The 12,692-nt window shown below is 40.5% G+C and overlaps 1 protein-coding gene across 1 annotated transcript in view; it reads right to left on the bottom strand.

Moving 5' to 3' along the window:
* The window catches only part of npc1 (Niemann-Pick disease, type C1), a 37,080-nt gene that overhangs the window by 3,927 nt on the left and 20,461 nt on the right, over positions 1-12,692 (bottom strand). The window contains 13 exon segments of the mRNA XM_059646273.1: positions 297-528; positions 1,506-1,706; positions 3,866-3,995; positions 5,377-5,492; positions 6,126-6,316; positions 6,397-6,486; positions 7,744-7,872; positions 8,465-8,592; positions 8,847-8,961; positions 9,044-9,226; positions 10,858-11,047; positions 11,595-11,697; positions 12,450-12,550. Coding sequence (XP_059502256.1) covers positions 297-528; positions 1,506-1,706; positions 3,866-3,995; positions 5,377-5,492; positions 6,126-6,316; positions 6,397-6,486; positions 7,744-7,872; positions 8,465-8,592; positions 8,847-8,961; positions 9,044-9,226; positions 10,858-11,047; positions 11,595-11,697; positions 12,450-12,550 — 1,909 coding nt within the window.

Below are 12,692 nucleotides of genomic sequence, written 5' to 3'. Positions count from 1 at the left end.
TCTAGATGGTAGACAGTTTCAGTTGGGGGAAGGGGAAGAGAATGGAAGGGGATGACTTGTGGCAATAAATCAGCTTCTGATCTGCTTGAAATCACTGTTTGTAGTAAATAAAATTCAGTTTCTGGCAAATGGTAACCCCCAAAGTGTGGGTAGTGGGAATTAACTGTAGCACCATTGAATGAAATGGAGGAGGAGTGGTCCAACTGCACTAGAAGATAACTAGTCTGGATGATTCCAATTGCTCTCCCAGAACTAAAACCATAACTGTTAGATAGAATGCAAGTTAATCTACTTACCATAACCAGATTTACCAATGAGACTGCATTAAGACTGATGTTCCACAACCACATAACTCCAAACATGTTTGTTATGATCATAGAAATGGTGATGCAGACCATTATGGCAGACCAAATTTCACAGCCCAGCAGGACTGTAGTCACAATGAATACTGCTCCCAGTGACATACAAATGTTGAAAATAGTGTCTTTCACAATTGTGAAATATTGTTCATAAAATACATAAAACACACTGTAAAACAAAACAGAACAAAGCAAAGTGAGTGCTTATATAAAAACAGGCATTTAAAGTTTTAGGATAGAATGAGGAATGCAAAGAGAGGCTAAAAGCACTAATTTATTGCTTCAGCATGAGAAGGCTATTCTTGTCTCTTGGTTTGGGGGTGGGGGCAAACCAAGGCACCCCTTGGCTTTGACATAAACCACCACTGCGCATTGGATTTATATAGAGGCCCTGGTGAAAGTTGGTTTTCCAGGATCTATGGCTAGACCTGAACCTTTTCAGGTGAGGAAAAAAGAAACTTGAGTATGTGACTTGAGTAGCTGACATGTCATGTCAAATTGTTGTCTGGATGATTTAGTGTAGCCTCATAAAATCTGTTATTGTAAAAGTCAAGTCAAGTGCACCTAGAGTCCTTGGAAAATTGACATTGCATATGAAAAGCCCCATTTCTGCTGTTGTCTAGCTGAGCTGGCAAGTTTGCAAAACTTGTCACCATATCAAGCACAAATAGTGCCCTGATGCTCCAAAAAGTGTTCTGTTTCAGTTGGCTAGGATGGGTGGTATTGCTTCTGAATTTGTGGTTGGTATGTAGAATCACAATATATAGTGTTGAAAAAGGTCATTCAGCCCAACAAGTCCACACTGTCCCTCCAAAGAGGATCAGACCCAGACATTATCCTACCCCTGATTTCCCATGTCAAACTCACCTAACCCAATTATCCATGGGTAATTTCCCCATAGCCAATCCCACCTACCCTGCACATCTTTGGACTGTATGAGGAAAGTCATGAGTCTTGGACAGATCACTGGACCGAAAACATTAGCTTTCCCTTCAAATGCTGCTAGACCTGTTGAGCTTTTCTAGCCAGCTGCCTTCTAGGCTACTGTCCCATCTGCTATAGGGTGATTGGTGTACTGTAGGAGGGTGGATACTCAGTGCTTTAGTCAGTGACGGACTTCTTTGGAGTAAAGAGTTATATAGTTACCTATATGGGAAGACACGATAGCCTTTGTCAGAAATGCCCATTGCTTCTGTTATGTTTTCTGCCAGACTCCGTGCATTCTTGGCAGCAGCAATGAAGTCAGCTGATGTTTTCAGTACTGTGTGGAATGTCATGAAATAGGTGGCTCCCACAGTGGTGTTGTTTTCAAGCAAGTTCACTGCAGAGCTGTATGCTGCATGGCCTCTATGCAGAAAGAAAGTAGTTTAGGACACCATTAATATCTTCTGCAGTGGGCTCAGGTGTTCAATTTTGTACAAGTCTTCAATATCAAGTGATAATTTGAAGAGGTAGTTGGGAAGAAGCCTTCAGAACTATCCTTAACACTAGACCAAAAACACCTGCTGAAATCCATAAGTCATGAAATACACTAAATGCAGGTGTTGAATACTGACATTGGAAAAGAAACTAGATCACCAAATATATTTAAGATTGTGATAAAGTTGAGATCAGTTTTAAGTTTAGAATAAAAGCAAACAGCTGTTACAACTGAAATCAGAATGACCATGTTCTAAGGCAATCCTACCTGCTGGCAAGATTTGAGCCTGCCAGTATTTCTGACAAGTGGAGTTCATTTGTTACAAGTGAAGGAACTGAAATTGATTTAATAAAAAATCCGAGTAATACTTAGACAAATTAAGGTCACCCCAACTTCATACGAAAAACTTGCTGTTCATCAAGTGCTATTACTGAAGCTAATATTCCTAAACCATAAGTAATGCTGCACTGGTGGCTTAACATTAGTTTTAATCTCAAAACTATCCAACACACTTGCAAGTTCTTTGGATGCAAAACTTGCATCTGGGAATTGTGCTAGTTTAAAAAGTCCAAAAAATTTTAGCTTTCAAGTTTTATATTTGAAGGCAGCTCAAAACACATTTCAGACACTTTCCTTAAATCAACTAGGAAGGACAGGCTGAAAAAGCCAGCCAATTCAAACCACTCACCATTTCCATTTTGAAAGGGTGCAATGAAGTCCTGCCTTCTACCATTTTGGGGCACTTAGCCATTTTAAAAAGAGTTTAGATTCTAACTAGGTCTAGATCTGACCTGAACCAACAGTATCTCATGGCTGCCATCAGAATTGAATCAAGTGGCGATTTGTAACCTCTTCACTACTATCACCAAGTAGAAGCACAAATCCTAGTTCAATGATAACAGGAGCAGATGCCTGGAGCAGCACCAGCTATTTCTAAATGTGTCAAACAGACATGACCACATGCCAAATGGCAGTTAACTCTTAAAATGCTAAGAACCACACCATTAACAAAGCTTTTTGTCCTGCAACCAATTGCAAGTGGTCAGCAGTTAACAGGAGGAGGATGAAGTCCCAGAATTTGATAACTGTGCACAAAGACTGAAGCATTTGTATCCATCTTCAGCTAGACATACTAAGTGGATCAGTACCACTTGATCCCTTAGCACCACAGATGCCAGTTTGCAAGCTTGATTACAGTATCCATTGCCTCCATATGGAGGTGGATGGCCATGGGCTCAACAACATTTCAGCAATGCAGTCTTCAAGCCAGCTCTAGGATCAACCATTGTGACGGAGAGGCAGTGGCATGGTAAAGGTCAGTGACAATTCAGATACTTGGTTAGCATTCAAATCCCACCACAGCAGGGATGGGAGCTGATGACCCATTGCAAACCAGGAATTACTTGAAGGATGACAACTCTGGAATAGGTAACTAAACTGCAGCAGATGCTGGGACTGGAAAAAAGTTGAGTTAGTCAAAAGTTGAGGTCAGGATGAGATTGACTATGCTTGTATTGAGCTAACAGGGCAAGCTGAAGGGGCTGGAACTGCCTCCCCAGTTCCTAGTTTTGTATTCCTCAGGTGATTGAGAGCAAGGCAACCTATAAAGCTGGTCAAATAATAAGCATGGGTAGGAGCTGCCTGAGTTCAAGAGAACCAAGGCTTGATTTACAGGAAGCTCATGCCCAAGGTGTTGTTAGATATGCTAGGAAAAAGTAATTCTTTGAAATGTAAAAACTTGTGTACTGTATTCAAGCCTTGAGGTTAACATCCTTATTTACAAGCACAGCCAAGGAGGGAATTAAAAGCAACAGAATTTGAAGTTTAGGCAATTAGCAGTTCAGACAAGCTAGTCTTGGATCACTGTAGATGGAGTTTTTCCTCCTACTTCCCTAGTCAGTTTATTAAAAAGAGTTATATAGGATGACCCTTGCTCAGGTGATACCTCATTTGAGGAGGAAGGGTCACTGGACACAGAACACCTGTTCCCCCCCCCCCCCCCCCCCCCACAGATGCTGCCAGACTTGCTGGGCTTTTCTAGCCAGTTTCAAACACTATGGAATGCAAAGAGGATTTAGTTCCTTACCCTTTGCCACATTTGGGACTTGGATTATCGGACAGAAACATGGGGAGAAAGGTCATGAAGTCTTCTCCGTGTGGTCTCTCTTTTCCTTCTTGGGAAAGTGGGCGGCAACGAACACAAGAATCATCTTCAACTATAGGGTGAAAAGAGCAGAGGACAATCAAGTTTGCTTCTTTCCAGAAGCTTGGGTGGAGGTTTTTTTTTAAACTCCAACTTCACCTCAAGGACTGGTTGGTTTACAATGTGCTAACAGGAGATGCAAGAACTGTTGATGCTGGAAATCAGTTCCTGCAGCGTGGAGGAACACAGCAGCTCAGGCAGGGGTGCAGAAAAAAAAACCAAGTGTTGAGTCAGAACCCTTCAGGTTGACTTGGCTCCTCTGATGCTGCCTGACCTGCAGGTGTCAAGCTAGAGCAACACAAATCAACATTAAAAAATTCAATGCTGGGCCAGGGCTTAAGTCAGGAGTCCAAAATGGGACCAGGAAGAGTTTACCCAATGGCCCAAGGTACCTTAAACTCACTCCTCTTTAAAGCAGACTATTGATGAGTGAAGGTTTTAGGACAGTAGGGTCTAGTCTCATCCATTGAGGATGGATGAGTCAGTGCTTTTAGACTAGTACCAAGTTGAAGTTGTTAACTATACCATTTTCAGTGTTACTTGGAGGCCTTCAGTTGGAATCATGGCAGTGAATTTGCCGATCTTGTTCCAAGACATGTCCACAAGGTCTACATTAAAAATAATGAATTAAAACTGCCTGTTTTGCTGTAGGCCCCAAGTCTTTGAAAAAGTAACTGACCTGAAGTTATTGGTTTGATGGGTTTTTTGAAAGCCATCTGGTCTACAAGTTTAATTTAGTAGACAACCCAAATTTCTTCTTTTCAAAAAAGGAAGATTAGTCTTGCAGAACACTTGCTCAAGAAAGAGTGCAGTGACTTGACCATATGCTAGTTCACAGTAACCAGCAGAACATGGTATATATTAACAGACTTCAGACAAGGCCAATTAGATACTTGGCTAGAAAGCCAGCCAATATAAGCCAAACCATCTTTCACCCTTGTCCCCAGGGCTTTATGGTGTGAGAAATATTGGTGTATTAGAGTGTAGCAGAAAGTGTATTACTTGGTCTTGATAAGACCATGTTTAAGAAGTTAGTTAGAAAACTTGAAACAAGGTATTTATTGGGTCATGTGACACTAAAGATTGATCAGTTATAACTATTCTCTTTCAACTTCAGCTGATGATAGAGATTATAGCCAAGTAGCCCAATTCACAATACCTTCAAGAGTTTAGTTTACTTTAAAACTTAATTGGCTTAACCAACTGGAGCAGGATTTAGGATGTCCCAATTTCCATCAGTACAAGGTGCTGCTGCTTTTTAAAAAGAAAGTCATCCCAATAGCCTCTTGTCCCATACATCCTTTGGGAGGAATACTTTATCTACTGACAAGAGTAGAGTGGTGTTCCCTACAGTGGCTAAGCAAAAAGTTAGTCAGTCAAAAAAGTGCAGTCACCTGAAGCATTGCAGAACCTTTCTGTAGTATTGTAGACTCTGCAACAGGAGGATTGTGGCTTCACCCAGTCAAAGTAATCATCAATCCATGATGATGGTGGAAAACCAATTCTTGTACTGAGGTGGGGGAAGAAACAACAATTGAAGTCATTTATAATACTGGTTTGATAAAACAAGTAGTCTACAAGACTTAAAACCTCCAAGTTGTCTTTGTGGAGACAGTACAATTGCAGATTCTTTGATGGGTTAGACCCAAACTGGAATTGTCTAGAATTGGTCATTAAGTCTTTAAAAAGTTACAAGAGGATTTACTTGAATGATCTGAAGTCAAAGGGTCTGTTTATGCTGCATGACTGGTTTAACATTTGGTCTATTGTTTGTTTCATCTTCACCTGGTTTAAAAAACAGCCCAGAAACAATAAAGCACATTAGTTCAGTCTGAGGGTAGAAATGTTTCTAGTTGATACATTTCAACTTAGACCTTTGAACAACTTAGGAGTAGTCCACTGTACATAAGTTAGAATGCTGTTTGTCTGCAGTGCCTAGTTGGCAGCAAAGCTAAGTGTATTCCAGAGCTTCAGTGCAATAATTGCACTGTTTTGGCCAAAGCCAAAAAATTAAAACGTGACAGAACATTACAAATAATCTACCCTAGAAAGAAGGGAGAGAGTTTGGCTGAATATAGCTGGGGGATTGTACAATTGATAAAGATGCTAGGCATACAGCAATGCCCTTGATTAAAATACTTACTAGTTGTCTAGTAGAGCAGCTGTATAAATTTGTTGGACAAGGGAGTCGTTGTTACAACGAACACCACCACACACTGTATTTTGACCTTCTAGAGAAGTGTAGTCATGTCCTTTTTCTATCACAAAGTAGACAGGTGGGCCTGCATGCAAGTACTCAGCCATAGATTTAAAATAGTGCAGAACGTATGAATCCTGGAAAGGTAGAGTAATCCAGTTAGTTCAGAGAATACATTACTACAGCAAACTGATGAACATGCCAAGGTTGTACTTACATCTGGCATTGAATAACTCTGATTCAGTCCAATCTCAACTTTATTTAATACTGCAATACTGAATGACAGGAGACCAACAAAGACAGATATCTATGGGGAAAAACAGTTTGATGTTAAATTGGAAAGCCATCAACAAATACAAGATTAACCTCAAAATCCAGTGAGTGGTCTAATAGTTAATTCTCAAGCAAGGTTTATCCCAGCATTACCTCAAGCTGGTAGTGTTCCCAGGGGTAGCTTAGAGGAATTTTCCAACAATTCCAGGACTCCATTCCCATTGAATATCTAACCAAGTGTTTTAGGCATGGTCATGCCTAATTTGTTTGAACATATTATGAGCAGAGTCAACTTGTGGCTCAAGTTAAGTATTGCCACAGTGAGAAGCAAGAATCTCTTCCACAAATGCAACCCACACCCCACATCTAGTGGTAAAGCAGCTTTAGTCATACTTGGTCTTAGGGCTACTTGATTTGGAAAACCTCCACAAAAACACAGCAATTCTAGTTTTAATCCATTACTGAACTGGCTAGTTTTTGCTCTACCACTGTTCTACAAGAGACTCCCCTCAGGATGCTTCTTTTAAAAGCATCCTAAGGGGCTTTATTGTTTATGTAAAAGTATTTCCAGAATGAATACTAGCAGTTACATTCCAAATCAAGTCTTTGGACTGTGGTCACATTTCAGAGTTAGGCAAAACATTGCGACAAACCAATAAGCTCCCAAATTTGTGAAGTCTTGCAGTCTGGCTGCTCCAATGTTTACCCCCCCGGAGTCTGAGGAGGTCTGTTAGAAGTCAAAGCCAGCTAGGGTTACTGTTAACAATTAGCATAAGGCCCCTTACACAAATCAAGGCAAGCACTTAATACCTTCTGTAAAAAGGAGGAAGAAATTCCCCTGTATTTACAGAAGAGAAATAAAATATGCTTATTAGCTCACTGAGCACAATAGCTGTAGAATGACAAGTGGTAGAACCTAGAACAGTACAGCACAGAACTGGCCCTTCAGCCCACGATGTGCCAACCATTGATCCTCATGTATGCACCCTCAAATTTCTGAGAGCATATGCAAGTCCAGCAGTCTCTTAAATGACCCCAATGACCTTGCTTCCACAACTGCTGCTGGCAACGCATTCCATCCTCTCAACTGTGTAAAGAACCCACCTCTGACATCTCTACTTTCCTCCAACCAGCTGAAAACTATGACCCCTCGTGTTAGGCTTTTCTGCCCTGGGAAATAGTCTCTGGCTATCAACTCTATGCCTTGCATTATCTTGTATGCCTCAATTAGGTCCCCTCTCCTCCTTTTCTCCAGTGAAAAGTCCTTAGAAGTTTGACTCCTGACACTTACCACAACAGGTCGCATCCAGTTAGTTAATAGAAGTGGTGCATAATGTTTGAAGACTCTGAAAGGGAGTTCTTCTGAGTGACCATCAACATTTTCTTGTTTCACACAGCACATAATATCCATACGTTTACTCTAAGTAGTAACAATACTTTGTTAGTTTTGTCACCAGATAGAGGAGACATCTGTAACAGGTGCCAAAAGGAAAATGAACAAGCAAGCTTGAAGGAAAGGAGGCACTGGTCAGAAAATAGAATGCTCACATGATTTGTCAAAGTTGAGTCTGGGCAATTGAAAGAGGGGTAAAAAAAGTGTGAAGAACAAGCCCATGACCTTTCATTAAGGGGAGGTTAATCTCAGATGTGAACACCTTAACCTGCAAGTTCTGAGCCACAGAATGGTGATATTTCCAGATCTGCATGCTGTCAGAACTTCCTTCCCAAACAATACCATGCAAGGACTACAGTAATTCAAGGTGGAACTCAGTAAACTTCAGGGAGAATTAAGGATGGGCAATAAAATATGAAGTTCAAGATCTGCAGATTTAATGCACAGTCAGGACTTAAGGTAAGGTGTGGCCTGTTTATAGGGCTAGGAAGGAGAAAAGAGGTATTGAAAAGAACCATAAACAAAGAGTTCAGACTATGGATCTCCAATCTGCTGCCAATGTTTAGAAAAGATGGAAGCTGACTAGCACTCATCTCAATCCAGTATCGGGACAACTCACCTCTTGGCGCTGTACATCTAACCCGAAGAGACTTACAAAGCAGGTTATTTGCAGTATGAAGTCTATAAGTACAGCCATTCCTGCAAAGAGGGAGAAGGTGCGGACTGCTGGCATTGTTGATAATGAACCTGAAAAGTTGAACACCAGGTGTTAGTTCAAAAATGTTTCTTGCCCAATAGGTCTGCTCTAAAAAGATATCCTCCCATTTCTGTTACACTTAAATGTAATCAGTTCTGCACTAGTGGCTGGTTATATTAAGACACATTAGTATTTTGTAAATTGTTGTTTAAGTTACACTTGAAACCTTAGGCAGCATTTTCCTCTTTTCACCCAACTAAGCTTCAAATTTTAATACTGCTGAAGATTGCAGTAAATCACATACCCAAAAAGAAGGCCACTGTCTCAGAGAAGGAGGAGAGGAAGATACTTGGTGCAACTTCTCCCAAAACTCTACCAATCTGTTGGTCAATGGACTCATTCTGTAAACGTGTGTCTCTCTGAATGGAAGAAATGACACTTCATGCATACATGCAAGTAACTGCAGGTGAAAAACATTGAGCACAAGAATAGAATCAGTACCCGAAATGTCTGAACAATGATAAAGATGTTGTCCACACCAACTGCCAACACCAAAAAGGGAATGACTTCAATCACAATTAGCGTGAGGGGAACACCAGCATAACTGAAAATACCAAGAGAACAGGCCACGGAGCTTAGGACAATCACAATACCAGCAAATCCCAGTGAAATCTTGGAGTCCACCTACAGCAAGGTTACAAACAAAGACAGTAAATCATTTGCAACATGTGACAACTTCAAGCATTGAGAATCAGAACACTACAATTGACATGTGGAAAGGAGTAGTTAAGCTGAAAGTCTGCTATGCAGATTGTAAATGTTGTTTGGTTTGAAAAAATGTTGCCAGCCATGGAGCTCTAAAGATATTTGCTTGGTAGCGTGCCTTACAATGCTCCTGTTTTAACTTTAAAAAAATCATTTTAGTCTGGAGACTGCAGTACTAACCATTTATCTAAAACTATTTGAAACCCAGAAGCCAACCTTCATCACTAGGGTTGTATCAAGTGTTGAAGCCAAAGTTAAGACAAGCACAGGACAAATGTTTGGGGTGGGGGGCTGATCCTCTAGCCATTGAGAGAAAGGAGTGAGGGAGGAGAATACTAAAGTAGATTACAGCTCTACTGGGACATTGGAGAAAATTTCACCACAGGAGACAGCTAATACCAGTCCTTTATCCTTAAAGAAACTGGAATTTCCAGCTTGGTGGGCCTTGTCAGCCATAGGGAAATTGAAGCTTTTTCTAGCTAGGAGTTGGGGTAATGACAAATGATTAAAGGCAAGGCAGTTGCTGTCTATATTGACTTTGGCAAGGCCATAGAAGATGCTCATGGCAGGCTGATAAAAGCTAGATCTGCAGTGAACCATTAAGATTGATACAAATCAGGCCTGGTCCAGAAGTGAAGGTGTTTGGCTGAAAATCTGTGACTAGTGATATGCTGTAGTGATCAGTGCTGAAAAAACAGCATTTGAGATATGTACAGATTAAGAATTTAAGGGCTCTGATTTGTACATTTGTAGGATGTTCAAAGACTAGGGGAGCTGTAGATAGTTTGGTGGGGGGGGGGGGGAAGAATTGCCTGGAACAGGCTAGGCTTGAGACTTGGGCAGAGAAGGAATTTAGTGTGGATATAGTGTAATGGTGGTTCTGCATTAGATCTCTAATGCAGAATGGATGTGTACAGTAACTGGTAGAACCCTTCATAAAATCAACATTCAGGGAACCTGGGCAACCAGGTCCACAGCTCAAAAACCACTGCAAGTGATAATGGTCGTCAAGAAAGCATGTCATGTGCTCTCATCGGCTGGTACACAGTTTATAAAGAGGAGTACAGTTTGTTCACAAGAATGAGGCAGCTCCAGAAAGTGGAAACTGTTAACCAAATTGCCTGGATTAGATGGTGTTAGCCATGGTGGATTGGGCAAACTCCCCACTGGAGTTAGCCTGTTGCTAGACACCTAGTGGGGTGACCTGCTAGGTGTTTAACAGGCAATCATGGAATGGGTCACTGAATTCTACTGAAGGCAAAAGTATTAATAAAAATAGTAAAAGAAAAGTCAGAAGGGCAAATTTAAAAAGACAAGTTTTATTTTATTGGAGGAGTGGCAAGTGCTGCCAGAGGTGGGGATGAATATGATAGCAGTAGTTAAAGTCCATCTTTACATGTGATTACACAGGTTAAGGAGGGATTATGGACTTCATAGAAGTATTTTGTTTAGAAAGGCAGTGTTGCTAGTCTTGGTTGGCTAAAGAGTCTGGTCCTGTTTCTTATTCTAAGAATACTTTAGTGGTTAAGCAGTATGCTATCTATACCCACCATGAAAGTCCAGCAGCTCCTGATGTGTCCCAGAGCAATGGAGATGTACAAGAACATGACTGCATAGCTAATAATAATGGTGTTGATATCACCGTCACTCTCACGATTAATCTCATCTTCGATGCTCCGTTCAGTTGAGAATGCAATTGTCAAGTTAGACTCATTGTAAGCTTTCAGAAAATCAATAAGTCTGGAGAAGACAACAGACAGTCATTTGGGCAATCTAGTGTTGGACAGTATTCTAAAACAATTTTTAATCATTTTACTTTTGGATTCTTGTCAAGTGTTTTCTTCATTGCAGAGTGTCTGCACCAACTGAAAACTGAGCATCTTACCTAGTGCTGTTTCCTGGCAAGAATGCCAGAAATTCCTTTTGAACAGCTCAATTGCACCTACCTCCACTAGGAGACAAATCCCAACTACCCACTGAAGTTAGTTGCTTATTACTATGGAGTGTATAGACTCCGATGAGGTCTCTTGATTAATACCTCCATTCTGATTCCCTCAAAGAGAGGGAATCATCCCAGCTTCTAATTTAGAATAAATGCCTCACCTGATGCTATTTAAAGCATTTACTGCTTAACAGCTTTCAGCACATTTTTCCTGAAGTGGTGCCTGGAACTATGTAGTAGTTTAGCTAAGGCTAAACAAGCATCTTAATTGAGATACTCCTCACTCTTGTTCTAGAGAGTTGTCATTTTCAGCAAAATGCATAGAGATTAAAAAGGATTACTTACACCTTCTCCCAAGCTAAAGCTTTTTTCAGTTTCTCAGTGTCATTGTGATAGTTATTTACAGGGAAAGTGATTACTAGTGCTGTGGCATTATTGTAATCGTCACCTGTGGAGATGAAAAATATCATTTAAGTTTTCTAAATGCATTCAGCTTCCAATGCAAGAGGGAGCTTTTCCATTCAGACTCCCACAACTGTAGTTTGAAATACAAATACCAAGCTTATGCTGTTTCAATTAGAAGCCAAGTTAGCAGTCTTTTCTTACCCAAGTAAATCCTGAACACAAACAAATGGCTTGGCTAGGTTCAAGCATGTGCAGATTCACCAGTTAAACTGGCATCTGGGCTCAATTTTAGATGGGCAGATAGTAAGTGAGCTTGTAGGCAGAAATACAAGTTAGGCCATGTCCATTTGTATGGTGCAGAATCTGAAATCTATGTTTGTGTACACAGCTTCATTGAAGACAAGGAAGTCTATTGTCTTAAGACTATAGATTCTAGGAATCGCAGTGGTGTTTCCCCTGTGAAAAACAGCAACTAGAGACATGATCACTTGATTCAACAGCTCATCTTGAGGGTCAACCAACTGTTCTTTATGGAAGTTAGTTTAAAATCCACACAGTTTAGACTGCTGCATTGAGAAATTCTACATGCAAAAATCAGTTGAAATATCTGACCTGAAGATCAATGTCTAAGTGTTTATTTTAAGGAAGAATTTACTTCTCAAATCATTGCAAGTTAGTTAGAAAGAGCAACTTTGATTGCTGACTGAACAAATTGAAGTGTTACTAGTGACCTGATAACAAGTAAAGTGAACAAAGATCAGAAATACTTGCTCTACCTAAAAGAGGCTAGCTTACCATTATATCCACCTAGAACTAGCCATGGAAACACAGGTCCACCAAATGTGCCCAAACAAGGATCATGAAGCATAGTTGTGTCATTCAGTGAAGCTGGTGCCCTGTTTTAAACAAATAGTTTAAAATTAGAGTTGCAGTTGATTAACTGAAATTTGGATTTCAACAGGCTTTTCTTTAAGAAAGGCTTAAAGAAAATGTTATCAACTGTTTAAAGTCAAACTAGTGTCACAAGTGACCTTCACC

The sequence above is a fragment of the Stegostoma tigrinum genome, chromosome 5 (assembly GCF_030684315.1).
Source record: "Stegostoma tigrinum isolate sSteTig4 chromosome 5, sSteTig4.hap1, whole genome shotgun sequence".
Taxonomy (NCBI): Eukaryota; Metazoa; Chordata; class Chondrichthyes; order Orectolobiformes; family Stegostomatidae; genus Stegostoma; species Stegostoma tigrinum.
Note: the sequence above shows the minus strand (reverse complement) of the source record. Positions and strands in the feature narration are given on the sequence as shown.